At 34.6% G+C, this 17,552-nt stretch overlaps 2 protein-coding genes and 1 pseudogene across 2 annotated transcripts; 1 reads left to right on the top strand and 2 right to left on the bottom strand.

The window, feature by feature from the left end:
- The first annotated feature begins 2,125 nt into the window (after window positions 1–2,125).
- Window positions 2,126–2,817, top strand: LOC128567933 (olfactory receptor 5H1-like; annotated as a pseudogene).
- A 4,286-nt stretch (window positions 2,818–7,103) lies between these two features.
- On the bottom strand, window positions 7,104–8,039 carry LOC128567414 (olfactory receptor 5AC2-like). The gene has a single exon (XM_053564611.1). It carries the CDS (start codon window positions 8,037–8,039, stop codon window positions 7,104–7,106), a length of 936 nt encoding a protein of 311 aa, XP_053420586.1.
- Window positions 8,040–16,346: 8,307 nt separating this feature from the next.
- LOC128568148 (olfactory receptor 5AC1-like) lies at window positions 16,347–17,270 on the bottom strand. The gene has a single exon (XM_053565826.1). The coding sequence runs from the start codon at window positions 17,268–17,270 to the stop codon at window positions 16,347–16,349; it is 924 nt and encodes a 307-aa protein (XP_053421801.1).
- Between the last annotated feature and the right edge of the window lie 282 nt (window positions 17,271–17,552).

Raw genomic sequence — 17,552 nt, 5'->3', positions numbered from 1 at the left:
TCCAAAGACTACGTGCCTTTTTCATTCTCTATTTCTCTTTCTCTCATTTTTTTCACCTTCGTACATTTCTCTTTATTCTCTCTTCTTTTCCTTCCACACCCTCATCTCTCCCATTCTTTGGAAGATGTTTATTTAAATGTTCTACAGAAAAAAACATGTACGTTTGTCTAAAAATGCCAAATGCCCTCCACATTTCCTAGAGTATTTTACTTCATGCTACACACTGTTGTGCCACATGTTTTCTATTCACTTGGAATTATTTTTTGGCCTCAGCAATATCACAAAATGGAAACTGAAAACTGCTCTCAATAAGAATTTGATTCAAGATCTTGATCTTCACTCAAAGGTCTTTATTCACTCATTGTGCTTTCAGAGCATTGACTATGGAATCAGGCACAGTATTTCACTTTGTCTGCGAATGTCTTTCCTCCTTCATGACTGCAAAACCCAGCTTTCTAGTTTCCCGCCCACTTTTCTGATCACCCTGCTTAATTTCCTTTCTGCTTCTTCATCATCTCTTTTGGGAGTCAGCTCTTAGTTGCATTATGAGGTGAACATACTTAATGGATATTAGTTCTACATAGAAATTCTTAGGGGTGTTGGAGTAATCACCTGGAAACTTTGGTAGGAACAGAAAATTTGGTAGTAAGGCAGGCAGTGAACAGCCAACATCATGCCCAACACTAGCTCAGTAAGGAATGTTCAGACTGAACTTCCCATAACAAAGCTCACACTGTAAATGCCACTGATGTGCATGAAGGATGCATTCTGTGGAGCTCTTGTATTGCTGCCCTCTCTACCTTAAACCAAAATTCACTTTTGTCCCTGTACCTTTTTCTTCCTCTCTCTACTTGTCAAATGTAGAATGAGTATGTACCATTGGCCAGCCTATATCATGTCCCTTCACTGTAGATGCAAGAGGAATGGGAAAATGAGTTTATAGTTCTTTAGTTCTTAGAATAGTAGATAACCTCTGACAGTCACCAAGCATCGAGTGGCAGGAAAGAGGATCAGGTCTTGGCCATCCTTATAAATGACATATATCTACTTTGTTACCTCTTTACTATAACTTCTTCAAGTTTCTTTTCTTGCCATTCCTTTGTCTACTTTCCTATGGATAGGTCATCCCCAACTACTCCCTCTACAACCACAATGATGTCAAGGCATAATGTATACCAAGTTATAGCACATTCATATTCCTGTCTAGATCTCACCTGGTAGTTCAGGGGATGCTCACTCCAGAAACTTTGTTCTTAATCTCAGTACTTAATGATCATCTACCAAGTCACCAAGAAATTCTCCTTCATGAACACTTCTTTCACATCAAATATGTCACAGAGTACTAGAGATTCTACATTCTGAATACTCTTTAATCTATGTCATTATCTCCTCCAATGTCATGTCACACACAGATAATGACACTTCACCTGCGTTTGAATCACTTAAAGAAGGCACTTTCAAAATTCAGATTCCTAGAACACATTCTTGAACTACTTAATTCATTTCTACATTAAAATATTACAACCTATATTTTTCCACAAAAATACTCTCAGACAATTCTCATGTTTACTCTGATTTGGTGTTCCCTGGATCTTATTAACAGGTTCCTAGTTAATATGCCTGACTCCAATTTCTTTTTCCTGTGGCATATTTCCACACTATCAAAAATAAATTTAAAAATATATTATGATGCTATCTCCCTTCTTAATATTTTTGGTACATGCTTATTTTCTGAAGAAAAAGTTCAAGATCCTTCACATGACATTCAATTCATTTATTTTATTTTAGGACAATAAAACCTCTTCCTTTGACACTATTCATATCCCAGACATAGGACTTTTCTACCATGTTCAACGATGTCCACATAAATTTAGTACACATGTAGAATGCCTCTCTTATTTTCTAAATATCTCCATATTTTTGTAAAGAAATATGCCATTTAAATTTTTTTTAATTACTCTAATATATGTGTCCAACAATAACAGTATTCATAACTAAAATATGAGATCTTTGATTAGCATATACTTTATTTAAAATCCTCTTCCCCAATTTGAATTTATAATTACATTGCCAATATTCCTTTCATATTTACTCTATTTTATTTTAGAGGACACACGGTGAGGGCATGGAAAAGGAAAATGCAACATTGTTGACGGAGTTTGTTCTCACGGGACTTACCCATCAACCACAGTTGAAAATCCTCCTGTTCCTGATGTTCTTAGTGATGTATCTCGTCACCATCATGGGGAACCTCAGTCTGATTGCTCTCATCTGGAATGACCCTCACCTTCACATTCCCATGTATTTTTTTCTTGGGAGTTTAGCCTTTGTGGATGCTTGGATATCTTCCACAGTGACCCCCAACCTGCTGATCAACTTCTTCGCTGAGAGTCAGATGATATCTCTCTTGGAGTGTGTGATACAATTTTTTCCTTTATAGTCAGTGTAACCACGAAGTGTTTTCTCCTGGCAGCAATGGCGTATGATCACTATGTAGCCTTATGCAAACCTTTACTCTACCCACTGATTATGAACAACACACTGTGCATCCGGCTATTAGTCTTGACTTTTGTCGGTGGCTTTCCTCGTGCTGTACTTCATGAAGGATTTTTGTTCAGATTAACCTTCTGTAATTCCAACATAATACATCACTTGTACTGTGATATTGTTCCATTGTTAAAGATTTCCTGCATTGATCCTTCTATTAATTTTCTAATGATTTTTATTTTCTCAGGTTCGATTGAAGTATTCAGCATTGTGACAGTTCTTTTCTCTCATACATTTGTTCTCTTTACAGTCTTAAAAAAGAAATCCCTCAAGGGAACACTTCTACATTGCTGGTGGGAATGCAAACTAATATGTTCCTTTTTGAAAGATGTTTGGAGACTACTTAGAGATCTAAAAATAGATCTGCCATTCAATCAAAGTTTATTGCAGCTCAATTCATAATTGCTAAGTCATGGAAAAAGCCCAAGTGCCCATCTATCCACGAATGGATTAATAAATTGTGGTATATGTACATCATGGAATATTATGCAGCCTTAAAGAAAGATGGAGACTTTACCTCTTTCATGTGTACATGGATGGAGCTGGAACATATTCTTCTTAGTAAAGTATCTCAAGAATGGAAGAAAAATATCCAATGTACTTAGCCCTATTATGAAACTAATTTATGGCTTTCATATGAAAGCTATAACCCAGTTATAAACTAAGAATATGCGCAAGGGGGAGAGAAGTGGAGGGATGGGGGAACACGGGTGGAGGGAGGGTGATAGGTGGGATTACACCAGCGGTGCATCTTACAAGGGTACCTGTGAAACGTAGTAAATTTCAAATATAAATGTCTTAACACAATAACTAAGAAAATGCCAGTTAACCACTGTGATGAAAAGATGTCAAATGGTCTATAAAACCAGTGAATTCTGCCCCATGATCTCATTAATGTACACGCTATGCTTTAATAAAAGAAAATATTTAATGGTTACTTTTAAGCAGTTTTAACCATCAACCATATTTTTATGGTATAGTAATATACTTTGCTACCCTTTCCATTTTTCAATAAACGTTTATTGTATATCATCTAAGTGCAAGGCATCCTATTAGGTGCTGTGATTTATTTGGATAAACATTGAAAAAATAATAAAGATGTTTTATTTCTTTTATAGAAAACATTTATTTCTGTATAATTTTGTTTATCTAAAACATTTTTTCTTTTTGCTTATTAAAAGAGATTTAGCATGAAATTGCAATAATGTACAATAAAGAATACATTTGATCCTGTTTTTCATATGGGCCAGATTCAGAACTCACACATCTGAATAAAAAGAACATTGTAATAGAACAAGAGAACAACAAAAATGTAAGTACTGCCTGTGGAAAGTCATTGTTTTTATCTTTTTCATAGTGAATTTTCCTATTAGAAAACATAGGTATAAGAGACAATATTGTTAATAATGGAGGTTGATAAAGAAATTGTGCAATAATAAACTCGTGTTTGGAAATTGTATATGACAACAAGATTTTGAAATAGAGCTTGTATCTCTCTTGGACCTATGGAAAGTTTAGATAAACAGAAATCCCACATGAACAGTGAAAGCCTGAAAGTCAAAAAACGTGAAACGCTCAGCAACTAAATTCAATTTAGAAGAAAATCCGTAATGTCACAAAATATCAATATATTTAAGATCAACAATGAAAGAAAACTAAAAATAAATGAATTTAGATTTAATGTAAAAACTAGGCAAGAAAATGAAATATTCTAAGAAAAAACAGGTGAAAAGTAATAAAATAGAAGAAAAATTAATGAATCAGTTAATAACAAAGTTAGAGATAATTAAAAATTATAAGCTGGTTCTTTTAAAACACTTACAAAATAGAAAATTTAGTAACTTAATTTTTTAATTGATAAAAACTCCCAAAAATTAAAATAGAAGATGGAAATGATCTTCCAAATACAAGAAATTTTAAAAACATTATGAGAGTCTTTGTTCAACTGCAGGCAGATATAAAATTATAACCTAAATAATATAAATAATTCGATGAAACAACATAACTTATAAAATTGACCTTGATATAGACAAAATACTCAATTTTTTAGAAAATTAGAGAAATGTAATTTCTTCTCCCACAAACAAATCACCAAGTTTAGATGTTCACAGGGAAATACTATCAATGTTTTACGGATGAGATCACTTCAATGCTCTTATTCCAAAGCATAGAGAAAGGATGAAATTTTCCAAATAATTTTTAGTAAATAATAGCATTGAAAATGCTATAAAAGTTTGAATAAATTAAATATCTACAACTAAATTGTGTTGAAACAATTACAGCAGAAATCTTAAAACATTAGAAAACAAAAACCAAAATCACTTTTAAAAACTGAAAAAGTTCTACCCATAACAATGGCAAGCTGGGTTGTTCTATGTCAGTGGTTCTCATGATGCCTTCCTAATGCGTGACCCTTTAATACAGTCCTCATGTTGTGGTGAGCCCCCAACCATAAAGTTATTTTCATTGCTACAAATACAGTTCCTCATGTTGTGGTGACCCCCCAACCATAAAATTCGTTGTTAGTAGCAACGAAAATAATTTTATGGTTGGCGGGTCAACACAACATGAGGGACTGTATTAAAGGGTCATAGCATTAGGAAAGTTGGGAACTGCTGTTCTATACCATGTCTCCTTCTGCGAAAATCAGAAAACTTAAACAAATTGTAATAAAGTAATAAGCTTTTAGGCATCAGTAATCATCAAAGCAGGCAAGAATTGTGGAGCCAAGACCCAGAAGAGAGGGAAAACGGAGGAGGTAAGCCTGCTTTCCCCTCAAGGAATCGCCCATATTAAAAGTGACAGCATTCTTCTTAGTAAAGTATCACAAGAATGGATAAACAAGTATTGATTGCACTCAATACTAATATGAAACCAACAGATAAACAACTACATGCCCACAGGAGAGAAAAACACAATTAAATTCAAGTGGGGGAGATGGAAGAACAGAGCAGAGGGCTGGAGGGAACGGGATTTTAAACTCTCACCTGTCACAATGTAAAAGAATATAGCACACCCCTTGGGTGAAGTGCTCAACTACAACCTGAACCTCACCTAACAAATGCAAACAATGTAAACTAATCATTTATACCCTCACATTAATCTGAAAATAAATAAATAAATATGAAAGCTTAGAAGCTAAGATGGTGAGCACAAAGTTTTACACATAATGTGGTATCTTCTAAAATTAAACATATGCATGCTTTATGATATTCAAATTTCACTCCTAGATATATGCCCAATAAAAAATGTGCATATCTGTGCACCAGAAGACATTCATCAGAAAGTACATAGCAGCATTATATGAAATAGCCAAACATTGGACATAGTCCAAAGTATTTCATACTACATGATTTCCAGGATACTAGACTCAAAAACATATGAAACCAATCTATGGTGTAAGAGTTCAAAAAAAGACACAAAATCTAACTCAAAGCAATCCCTTGGTTAAATATGGAATAATTCAAGCTTTAAAATGATGATTATTGCAATTGATGTAACCGTATCAAATAGGTTGTGATTTTTGAGTTTATAATAATAAGCCTTCCAAACGAAAAACAAATAAACCTCCTTGATTACCTGGGGAAGTCACTAGGACTCCAATTCATTATTCTGAAAATAGACAACATAATTCTGTCACTGAACTGGAAGTAAGTTGGTTGCTGAGACCATGAGACTCTGCTGTCACTGTTAAAAGAATTCACAAGCTCAAATTTGCACCCACATCCATACATGCTGAGCGAGTTTCTCATCCTTACCTTCTGCCTCTTAGAGTATAACAATGCAATTCATATGCAAATGTTCGATTATGCTTACTAATTAACAAAGTGTTCATGCAGATAGAGTGCCAGAGAACTGTAATGTTTGAGAAGATTGTATACTGAGATATTTTCTAATCTCCCAATTTCTGAATACCACTGTATTGGTATGCTCTCTATGAAAGTTATTGTATTAACTTCTAGATATGGAAAGCTTTAAATTCTAATACTCTATCATTCAATTCAAGCCAACCTCTTTTAAAGAAATGATGTTGTTAAGAGGTTACTCAAATTTTGAAAGATAATAACATATATCAAAGATGTACTTTGTTTAAACCCTTCATTTTTCTTAATATTCCCCCCTTTTATTTTGTGAACACTGCAAGAATCTGTTCTTTTATTGTTTTTGTTATTGTATGGTTGAGTAGGACAGAGCCTTATTATTAATAACATGTAGATCCAGCGCAGTGAGCCATGAACTTGCACTTATGTACCAGCATCTCTGTTATCAATTATTTGATAGTATTTGGGTGAGGGTGTTTGTAGGACAAATGATTTTCAAAGACTAATGTCTGGATAACAAGGAAGGAAATTGTTTTTAAATAAATCAAGTGTCAATGATGTGAAGACACTTCAGCTGGACCCACACTCCAGGAAATAGAACAAAGCTGGGTTTTCGCAGAGTTCTCACACATTCTCACCACTAGCCCTCTAATGACAAGACAGAGCATGGCTAATCCACAAGACCCAATGACTTGTTTAAGCAAAAGGCGGAAAGGAGAAAAAGTTGCAATTTCCCTAAGGAACTGCTCCCTTCTTTGTCACTCTTCTCAAGGCCTGCATAACTTCTTTATTTCTCAAACTGTAAATAAACGGGTTTAGTAGGGGAATTATGATTGTGTAAAATAGAGAATACACTTTGTCCTGATCTTCAGCTAGGCCGGATACAGGGTGCACATACATGACGATGGGAGTTCCATAGTACAAAGAAACAGAAAGCAGATGGGCACTGCATGTGGACAAGGCTTTGCTTCTGCCCTTTTCAGACCTTTTTTTCAGAATATCAAAGAGCACACGACTATAAGAGATTATGATAGTCATTAAAGTGGATATTTGTATGAAAGCTGCAAAAATAAATATTAGGAGTGCATTAATAGAGGAGTCATTGCATGAAATTTTGAACAGTTGTAAAATTTCACAGTAGAAATAATGTATAATGTTAGACCTGCAGAAAGTCAATCTTATTAGAAAACTCACATGAACCAGGGAATGCAGAAAACCAAGTGCATATGAAGCACTTATTAACTGAGGGCAGAGTTTGCTGGACATCACCACTGGATAAAGCAGAGGGTTACATATGGCTACATAGCGGTCATAGGCCATCACTACCAGGAGGAAGCATTCTGCAGTTGCACTGGAAGCAAAAAAGTAAAACTGAGTGATGCACTCGGCCAGCGATATCATTGCAGTCTTGTCTAAGAAGTTGACCAGCATCCTAGGGGTCACTGAGGTAGAAGTACAAACATCTGCAAAGGCTAACCCACCAAGGAATAAGTACATAGGCGTCCGAAGATGAGGGTCCTTCCAGATTAGAGCCATCAGTCCCAGGTTGCCCACCACGGTGATGAGGTAGACCCCCGTGAACATGATGAAGAGGAGGACCTGCAGCCATGGTCGGTCTGTAAGTCCTGTGAGAACAAACTCTGTCACTAGAGTCTTATTTTCTTCTGACATAGCCACACTGGTCACTGCAATAAGAAAATATGTGACAAATACAGTCACCAAGACAACACAAAGCAGTAACTTGTGTGCGTGTGTGTGTTAATTTATACTTTTGAGTTTCCCATTTAATTAGTGGTTTTTAAAGTTCAACTTTCATCACTTAGTAAGATTTGTTTACAAAGTCTGTATTTAATTACCTGACCCTAACATGGGAAAATACTGAAATGAAAGCAAAAAGTATTTGAAGTACTTGGGAGGTGAAATTTGCCCCTACCCTATTAGAGGTTTTGGTTGACCTGAGAATTAAAAGCTTACAAATTCATACAAATTTTACATGACGTGAAAGTCCACCTAAGTAAACAGAGACCCAAACGAGTGTCAAACCTAAATATTTTTACACTGAGCTGAAAAAACAGAAGTCACCATGAAAAAGCAGCACAACTATGTGGGTAGGTAAAAGGAAGATAAGAACTATTTTAATAAAAACTTTATTGTATAGAATTGTCTTAGATATAACTCCTTAAAAAAAGAAAACAGTGTTTCTTTTCTCCTGGTACAGAAATGGCATCTTTCTTTTGTTTGTTTGTTTGCTTTTTTAGAGACAGAATCTCACTTTATCACCCTCGGTAGAGTGCGTAGAGTCACAGCTCACGGCATCCTCCAACTCCTGGGCTTAGGCGATTCTCTTGCCTCAGCCTCCCACGTAGGTGGGACCACAGGCACCCACCACAACGCCTGACTATTTTTTGTTGCAGTTTGGCCAGGCCGGGTTCGAAACCGCCACCCTCAGCAAATGGGGCCGGCGCCCTGCCCACTGAGCCACAGGTGCTGCCCAGAAAGGGAATTTTCATGTGGGAATTTCAGTCTCCTGTTTTCAGGAAGAAAAGGAGACATTAGAGTACCCTGCTTGCACCTGTAGCTCATAATATTCTTTGCCCCCAAACTGCATATTTCGGAGTAGCATGCTCTGCCATGTTTGAGAGCAGCATTAACGTCATGTAGAAGATCACTGATGGGGAAACAGGTCCAAATCTAAAATCATCGCATGTGGGGCAGAAATAGACAAATTATTGAATACAGCCATAACTACCTACTTTTCATGGCATGGCAGAAGAATCCACAAACAATGGGATAGGACAAAAAATATATTGAAGAAATCTGTAACATAATTCGCATATATAGGGTTAATACTTATAAAACACACACACATATACGCATAGAGACAACACTTACACTCTTTTTTAACTTGGTGAAGAGGACCCAATGAAAAAAATGGGTAAAATATGTGAATAGACATGTTTACAGAAAAACAAGTGAACATGATCAATAAATATATGAAACAATACTGATAAATATGCCAAGCAATGTTCAATCTCCTTAACAATTAGGAAATTAGGAATATTTTTAAAATTGATGCATCATTTTCACTTGTCAGAGAATCAAAAAAGTAAAACGAGCCATAACATCTGATGACAGAAAAATGACAAAAGAATTACTGGTTAAAATGTAAATTCTAGCAGCCTTTTCGATCTGACATTCTCTATCAAAATTAGCAATTTCAAAAACCTGTCATCTAACACTCTCACTCCTGGATATATATTCTAGAAATAATGTCAACCATACGCAAGAATGAAACACAAGCGTGTCTGATAAGTATTGTTCATGAAGGCAAAGTCTAGAAACAAAAAGAACACATATCCACTATAGAATTATTGAATAAATTATGGTAGAGTCTGACGTGGAGTATTATTCCCATATAAAGGAAAGGGATTTGAATTCCACAAGTTAGTACTAGGAAAATTTTCTCAATGTATCATTAAGTGAAAAAAATATAAAGAAGTTTAAATTTCTTGGTCTTATTTTTATAATTTTTGATTTTTTGTTGATAAATGTAATTAAAGGCTATGATATATACATGGGTAAAGATTGATTTTCTTGCATGAATTATAAATTATCTCTAAAAGAATTTTCACATTAAAAATTTACAAATATCTTTGGGGAAATGTAGATAGAAGGATGCTTACCTGCATATTAATAGAAATAAGAATAATAAAATTCTATATTTTTCTTTAGCAAAATGTATTTGACACTGATAATTATAATGTAAAATTAGGAATAAAATGACCGATACATTTTTTGTAGAAAATATCTGTTAGTGGTGCTTTATGTTTCTGATACTTTCAATTTAAGTATTTGGTTATAAATAAAACTATTAAGAGAAGGTATGATTTTTTTTAATATAGTCAAAATTATTTGAAAATTATTTAAGATAGTATCCAAATAGAGCTCTCATTTTCATCGTTTTTATACACATCCAATACTTCTATTATATTTTATTCTTAAGTGTTCTATAGATTTTGTTGCTATTACGAATATAATACATGTATCTGGTATTTTCATGACATAATGAGATTTTCTGTTATGACTCATAAACTATTTCTGAAAGAACATCCAGAGTAGAATATTTCTAATATTTTGAGGTGAATTTATAACCTCCTATGTTCTTTGAAAGGGAAATAAATATATATGACACAAATATATATGTACATATATATCTGAGTTGAAATAAATCATAATTTATTCACATTAAGAAATTCCTTAATTTCATAGCCCATACCTCTTGACACTTATAATACATAGAACTTAATGTGAGCATGAATTAGAACTAAGTATGTTTGATCAATAGAAAGACTGGTGAGTTGTTACTCTCCATCTTCACTAAGCCAAAAAAAAAAAAAAAAACATTAAGTTTATAAACTAAAGCCATACCCACAGGGAACCCTATTATAATGCACACAACCCAAAAAATTCATTACAGTGTATTTGATGAAAATAGGCTATGTAGATGTTATGGAAATGTAGTTTCTTTCTAAAGTAGAGATTTTGTCCTAAATAGAGTGGCTTGGATTTCTTTGCACCCCAAACTACCAAATAATAAATACTTTTATTCTCACATTATGAATTTGGTGTAATTAAAAGAAGAAGTAATAAAGTTTGGAAATTGTTTTCTTTAAGAGTAATATGGAAAAAAATACTTTCAGGTTGGAGAAAAGGAGATAATGCTAGCTGTATTCATTGATTTTAGCCCTATTCATATGATTCTATGAAATTTTAAAAGTTATGCAATATAAATGCCATCCACTGAAAGGTTTGGAGTATTTACATTCTGCAAAATGACAAGTAATGTAGAAACAAGCTGCTCAATTCTAAATGTTTTATACTATAAAATAAAAAGAAATAGAAAAATAATTTAAAGTTACCAAATCATTCGTAGCATGATAACTTTAATTTTTCCCATTTACTCCCTACTTCTATTAAAATGTATTATTTATGAAATTTTCATATAAACACTTCTCCTCTACAATAAAACATCCTCTCCTATCTGTCTAAATTTTGATGTCTGGTTGAGAAGAATCTCAATGCTTCAATGGAATTTTAATTTCTTACATAGATACCTCATTATCATCTAAAGACATATTGCAAAATTCCAAATAATAGAAATTCTAGAAATCACCATACTCTCACCTAGTTCCTGGAAAAAAGTGATACTTTTCCTGAAATAACATACAAAATGCAGAAATGAGGCAAAAGTGATTACTTACACACTGATTTTTACTAGTAACTTCAAAATAAATGAAGATAATGTATATTACTTTTATTTCCATACTTGTTCTTTAAAAAAAAAGAAAATTATTCCCTCTATGCTTCCAGAGGATTCCCTGTATGATGAAGTCAGATTGGCCATACTGGGCATTGTGAATTAATCATCATTTCACTCCCAACACTAACTGTAACATTAAAAACTGTTATAATCCAAAGAGATTACTGTGGGGCATCTTACAAAACATTAATGATAGGATTTCAGGAAAAGTTTATTTTCTGTTCTCTTGTTTTTGTTTATAATGGCATCATCCAAATACCTCCTTGGCATGATTCTTGGAAATCTAAAAGGTACATTAGAATCACCATGTCCACATTTGAAATCAAGATCATCTGTTACCTTGACCTCACTCTGGTTATCTTCCAGTTCTTTATGTTGGGGAATAACATCACTAAACAATCGGTTATGCAGGCCATGAACTAGGAAGATATCCTTGACAGCAAACTCTCCTTCAAATTCTATGGATCAACCATTGCCAAGTCATATAAATTCCTCTCCTAACATCTCTACTATCAGGCAACTTCTCACTCTCTCTATGAGCACAGCTAAATTCAAGCTTCATTCATTTGCTGCATATACTATTGAAATACCCTAATACATCTGCATCCACTAACAGTCCCATCTATTGCATTCTGTCCTCTGACTCAGGACTGATCATCTAAAATCCTAACTTGCCCTTCATGATCCTATTCCACCTGCTGTTATGGGATGAATTATGTCCCTCTCCCACAAATTCACATACTGAAATGAAACCCTAACCCACCAGTAGCATATATTTACAGATAGGCCCTTATGGAGGTTATTAAGTTGAAATGCGACAAAGGAAAGTTGGACACAGACACCTGCTATGGGCAGGTAGAGGAAATGCCATGGGAAGAAACAGCAAGAAGGCAGTCATAGGAAAACCTGAGAAAGGCATCTGAAGAATCAATCCTGCAAATACTTTGATCTTGGACTTCCAACCTCCAGAACTGTTAGAAAATAAATTGCTGTTGTTTAATCCCCCTATCTCTGGTACTGTAATCTCCCCCTTATCTGCCAAGGATACATTCCAAGTTCCCCAGTGGACACACGACACTGCAGGTCGTACCGAACCCTATACACACCATGCACAAATATCTTTTCCCTTCTTCAGAATTTCACAGATCCCAGTAGTGGAAATGCTGGATCAAATAGTAGGTCTAATTTTAGTTCTTCAAGAAATCCCACACTGTTTTCCATGGAGGTTGTACTAATTTATATTCCCACGAAAAGTGTATAAGCATTCCCCTTTCACCACATCTTTGCCAACATTTATTGTTCCTTGACTTTTAAGTAATGGCCGTTCTGACTGGGGTAAAATGGCATATCATTGTGATTTCAATTTGCATTTATCTGATGATCAGTGATATTGAGCATTTTTTCATATATATGTTGGTCATTTGTATCTCATGAAAAATACTTGTTCATGTTGTCTACCCTGCTGTTAATGGGATTTTTTTCATGCTGAGTTGAGTTCTTTGCAAATTCTAGATATAGCCCTATGTCATTGCATAGTTTGAGAATATTTTTTCCCATCATATAGTTTGTTAACTCTGTTAGTGGTTTCTTTTGCTGTGCATAAGCAGTTTGTTTTAATAAAGTCTCATTTATTTATTTTTGATTTGTTGCATTTGCTATTGCACTCTTAGTCATAAGTTCTTTGTCTCAGTCAATATCCAGAAGAGATTTTCCTGGGCTTTCTTCTAATATTTTTATGGTCTCAGGTCTTACATTTAAGTCTTTAATATATCGTGAGTTAATTACTTTATATGTGGTAAAAAATACTCCAGTTTCACTCTTCTGCATATGGCTATACAATTTCTCCAATGCCATTTGTTGAAAAGAATGTCCTGTCCGCCATGTATTTTGCACCTGTTTTGTTGATGACTGGTTGGCTGTAGGTATTTGGTTTTATTTTTAGGTTCTCTGTTCTACCCCATTGGTCTATGTGTGTACTTTTATACCAATATCATGCTGTTTTGGTTTACTATATGTTTGTAGTATGATTTATTTGTTTGTTTGTTTTGAGACAGAGCCTCAAGCTGTTGTCCTTGGTAGAGTTTTGTGGTGTCACAGCTCACAGCCACCTCCAACTCTTGGGCTTAAGCGATTCTCTTGCCTCAGCCTCCCACGTAGCTGGGACAACAGGCATCCACCATAACACCCAGCTATTTTTTGGTTTAGTTGTCGTCGTTTGGCAGGCTCGGGCTGGGTTCCACCCTACCCTCTGGTGTAGGTGGCTGGCACTGAACTATAGGCGCTGAGCCTGAGTTGTTTATTTTTATTTGAGCTTTTGAATCTTTCACTGTGTATAAAATTAAGTATAATTCCATATTGGTTTAAATTAGGTTTTATGAGATGGTAAAATACATTATTATTCTTCATAAAGCAATTATTACCTTGAAAGACATTTTTATTTGAAATACAAAGGAGGCATGCATAAACAAAAGCCATGTTTTAATTTTTAAAAAGAAGGAAAACAAGAGCTGTTTTACTTGCCAAAAAGTAAGTACCCAGCACCTAGGTAAGGTGTCTAACCTTTTGTTCTTTCTGACACACTTCAGAAGGTTAGGAATTGTCTTGGGCCACACATTAAATACACAAACACTAACAAAAGCTTCTGAACACAGAAAAGGGTCCATGTATACTTTTCATGACATCCAATACCACAGATAAGCAAAAAGGTCCACACACAATCAGCATGTAGTCGGTGACTGCCAGCTGGACACCCCTGAAGACAGTTTTTGCAGTACCTCCACTTTTCAGAACAGCTGAATTCCATAATATACAGGTTTATATAAAAAACAGTCTTGACAATGGTACAATATACTTAAGAACACTTCACATCCGCAGGCAGCTCAGACCCATCCCAGCAATATACTCTGAATTAATGCATATCTTCAGTGTCTAAACGTCTCTTCCTCAGGGAGCTCTTAAACTACAAGGAAAATACTATGATTCGATTGTTGCTCTTTTCTTTCCATGTCAATATAATATCTGGGATTTTGTTACACATAATTCTGATAAAATCATGCATTTTGTGCAATATAAAGACAATAATGAGCATAACAAAATAACATATAGTTTCTTTTATAGGTACTCAAAATAAAACCTTGTATCATGTACATGAAGAAGTAAATTTATCTACACTTACATAAATAATAAAAAATATATATGGGGATCACATTAAAAAGACCAATAGTAAATTATAGAAAATTAGTTTACTAAAAAAGAAAATAAAACTGTTAAAGAAATTAAGATTTAGCTCAGTGTTTACCAAATGAGTCTCAAAGTTGCATGATATTGACTCAAATTATACAAGTACCAATAATTTTTAAAAGATAATAAATTTAATTATACAGGGTATTATTAAAGACTTTGTTATTCTTGATAAGTAGATTTAAGTGATAAAAAAAATAGATTGAAATAGGTAGACTTAAGTGATAAATAGATTTAAGTGATAAAAGTTATCATATACCTAACTATTTAGGTAAGTCTTTAACCCTATTTGTTGGCACTGTTGACTTGACAAAAGCTAGAGTATTTTCTAAATACTAGAACAAGAAGTATGTTTTCATTCTTCAACAACTTGTTTCTCATATTATTATTTTTTGTAAGTATGCTGAACAAAACAGATTGTTCGAAGTATATCATTGTTTTACTGAAAGAGGAGTTGACATATTTATGTTCACATACTAAATGTAAAATGTAAAATTGTGCCAATGAATTTTCAACCACTTTTAGGGACATGATTATACACAAGCACATGGAATTCATTGGCAAATTTTTTTCATTCCTATCTTTATATACCAAATCAGTTTCGTATCTGTAATCTCTTTGCTTTCTGACTGGTCAGCTCCTACTAAAACTGACAAGGATAGCAATGCAATAAATCAAAAGGCTGATCTCCGAAATTGCTTTTGGTTACACTAAAATATTCCTAAATTTAACAATTATTGAATATCATTCTACATTCAATATCCCTGATAAAAATAATATGGGGAGGTATAACTGTCAGTTGTGATTCGTTTTGATATTCCACTCTTTATTTCATGCTTGCTTGCATTTTTCTTCCTAACATCCATCAATTTTTTTTTTATGGTTTTCTAACCATAAAATTTTTATGGTTTTCTAACTTTCATCATTGAACAGTAGTTTTCTTCTCAGAAATATATTCTACCAAAAAGCATCAGAGTTTTATTTTTATCAGTCTACCAGAGTTCCTGGCAGAGAACCACAAAAATTTATTAACTTGCAGGTCTAGAGAGGTGGGCTACACTCATTCATGTAGTAACTAACCATCTATGCCAGCCTCAATTAGAGCTATTTCTCAGCAAGAATTTCTCAGTATGGTCTCAGTAAAATTGCCGACTACTACCTGTAATTTTGAAAGTTCCTAGAAAATAACTAATTTGCAAATGCAAAATTATCAGATTAAAATGGAACACAACGTTTCTAAGCTACTTATGGGTAATATACCAACCTTTCACTGGACCCATATCCAAATAAACATAATACAAAGCTGGGTTCCTTTACACGGAGCTCAAGGGCCACCCTGACCACTAGGTCTAACCTATAGGACTTGGGGTTTTTACAGTAGAATATAAAGAACAGTTTGAAAGTTGTCTGACAACTATTTATTTCTTCATTATTTTTCTCAAGGCACCTATAACCTCCTTGTTCCTCAGGCTGTAAATAAAAGGATTTAGCAGGGGAATTATTATCGTGTAAAATAAGGAATACATTCTGTCCCGATCTTCCGCTGGTCCAGACCCAGGACGCACGTACATGCAGAAGAGAGTGCCGTAGAACAGAGAGACTGAGAGCAGGTGGGCGCTGCATGTGGAGAAGGCTTTGCTTCTGCATTTCTCAGACCTCTTTTTCAGGATGGCAAAGAGAATGCAGGAGTAAGAGATTATGATAGCCATAAAAGTGAAGACTTGTATAAAAGCTGAAAAGATTAAAATCAGAAGCATATTAACCACAGGATGGATGCAAGAAACTTTGAACAGTTGTAAAATTTCACAGTAGAAATAATGTATGATATTGGACTTGCAGAAAGTTAGTCTACCTAACAAACCCACATGAACTGCTGAATGCAGAAAACCAATGAAATATGAAACGCCTATTCCCCGAGTACAGAGGCCATTGGATATAAGCACTGGATAAGACAAGGGGCTACATATGGCTACATAGCGGTCATAGGCCATGACTACCAGAAGGAAACACTCTGTGGTTGCACTGGAACCAAAAAAATAAAATTGGGCCATACATTCAAAGAGGGATATCACGTGATTCTTAGATAAAAAATTGATAAGCATCTTAGGAGTCACAGAGGTTGAAGTGCATGCATCTGCAAAGGCTAGACTGCCAAGGAATAAATACATGGGGCTGTGCAGGCGGGCGTCCTTCCAGATGAGAGCAATCAGGCCCAGATTGCCCACCATGGTGGCGAGGTAGACCAGCAAGAACACCAGGAACAGGGGCACCTGCAGCCCGGGACGATCCGTAAGTCCAGTGAGGACAAACTCAGTTACCAGAGTCCTATTTTCTTCTGCCATATGTGACCTGGCCAATCACTAAAATGAAATAAGTGAGGAAATAGTCACAAAAGAGTTATAAAATTGGCCCCATATTTGTGTGACTAACATGTTCCCAAAAAGTGCTTCTCGCTTTTATTATTAGCTTTAAATATTTACTTTTATTTGTCTAATTTTGAATATCAAAATTCTCCATAATAAAAAGCCTTAAAATGATAATTCACCTAAAGTGACATGTTAATTTAATACAAATCTTTTTTCAATCTAATAGTTAGACTGCATATACTCAACTTAAAGTTTACA

This window comes from Nycticebus coucang, chromosome 16 (genome assembly GCF_027406575.1).
Source record: "Nycticebus coucang isolate mNycCou1 chromosome 16, mNycCou1.pri, whole genome shotgun sequence".
NCBI classification, from domain to species: Eukaryota; Metazoa; Chordata; class Mammalia; order Primates; family Lorisidae; genus Nycticebus; species Nycticebus coucang.
This window is presented reverse-complemented; position numbering and strand designations above follow the sequence as displayed.

Coding starts and splice junctions, on each gene's coding strand:
- LOC128567414 (XM_053564611.1), bottom strand. CDS start 8,039: ATGTCAGAAGAAAATAAGACTCTAGTGACAGAGTTTGTTCTCACAGGA.
- LOC128568148 (XM_053565826.1), bottom strand. CDS start 17,270: ATGGCAGAAGAAAATAGGACTCTGGTAACTGAGTTTGTCCTCACTGGA.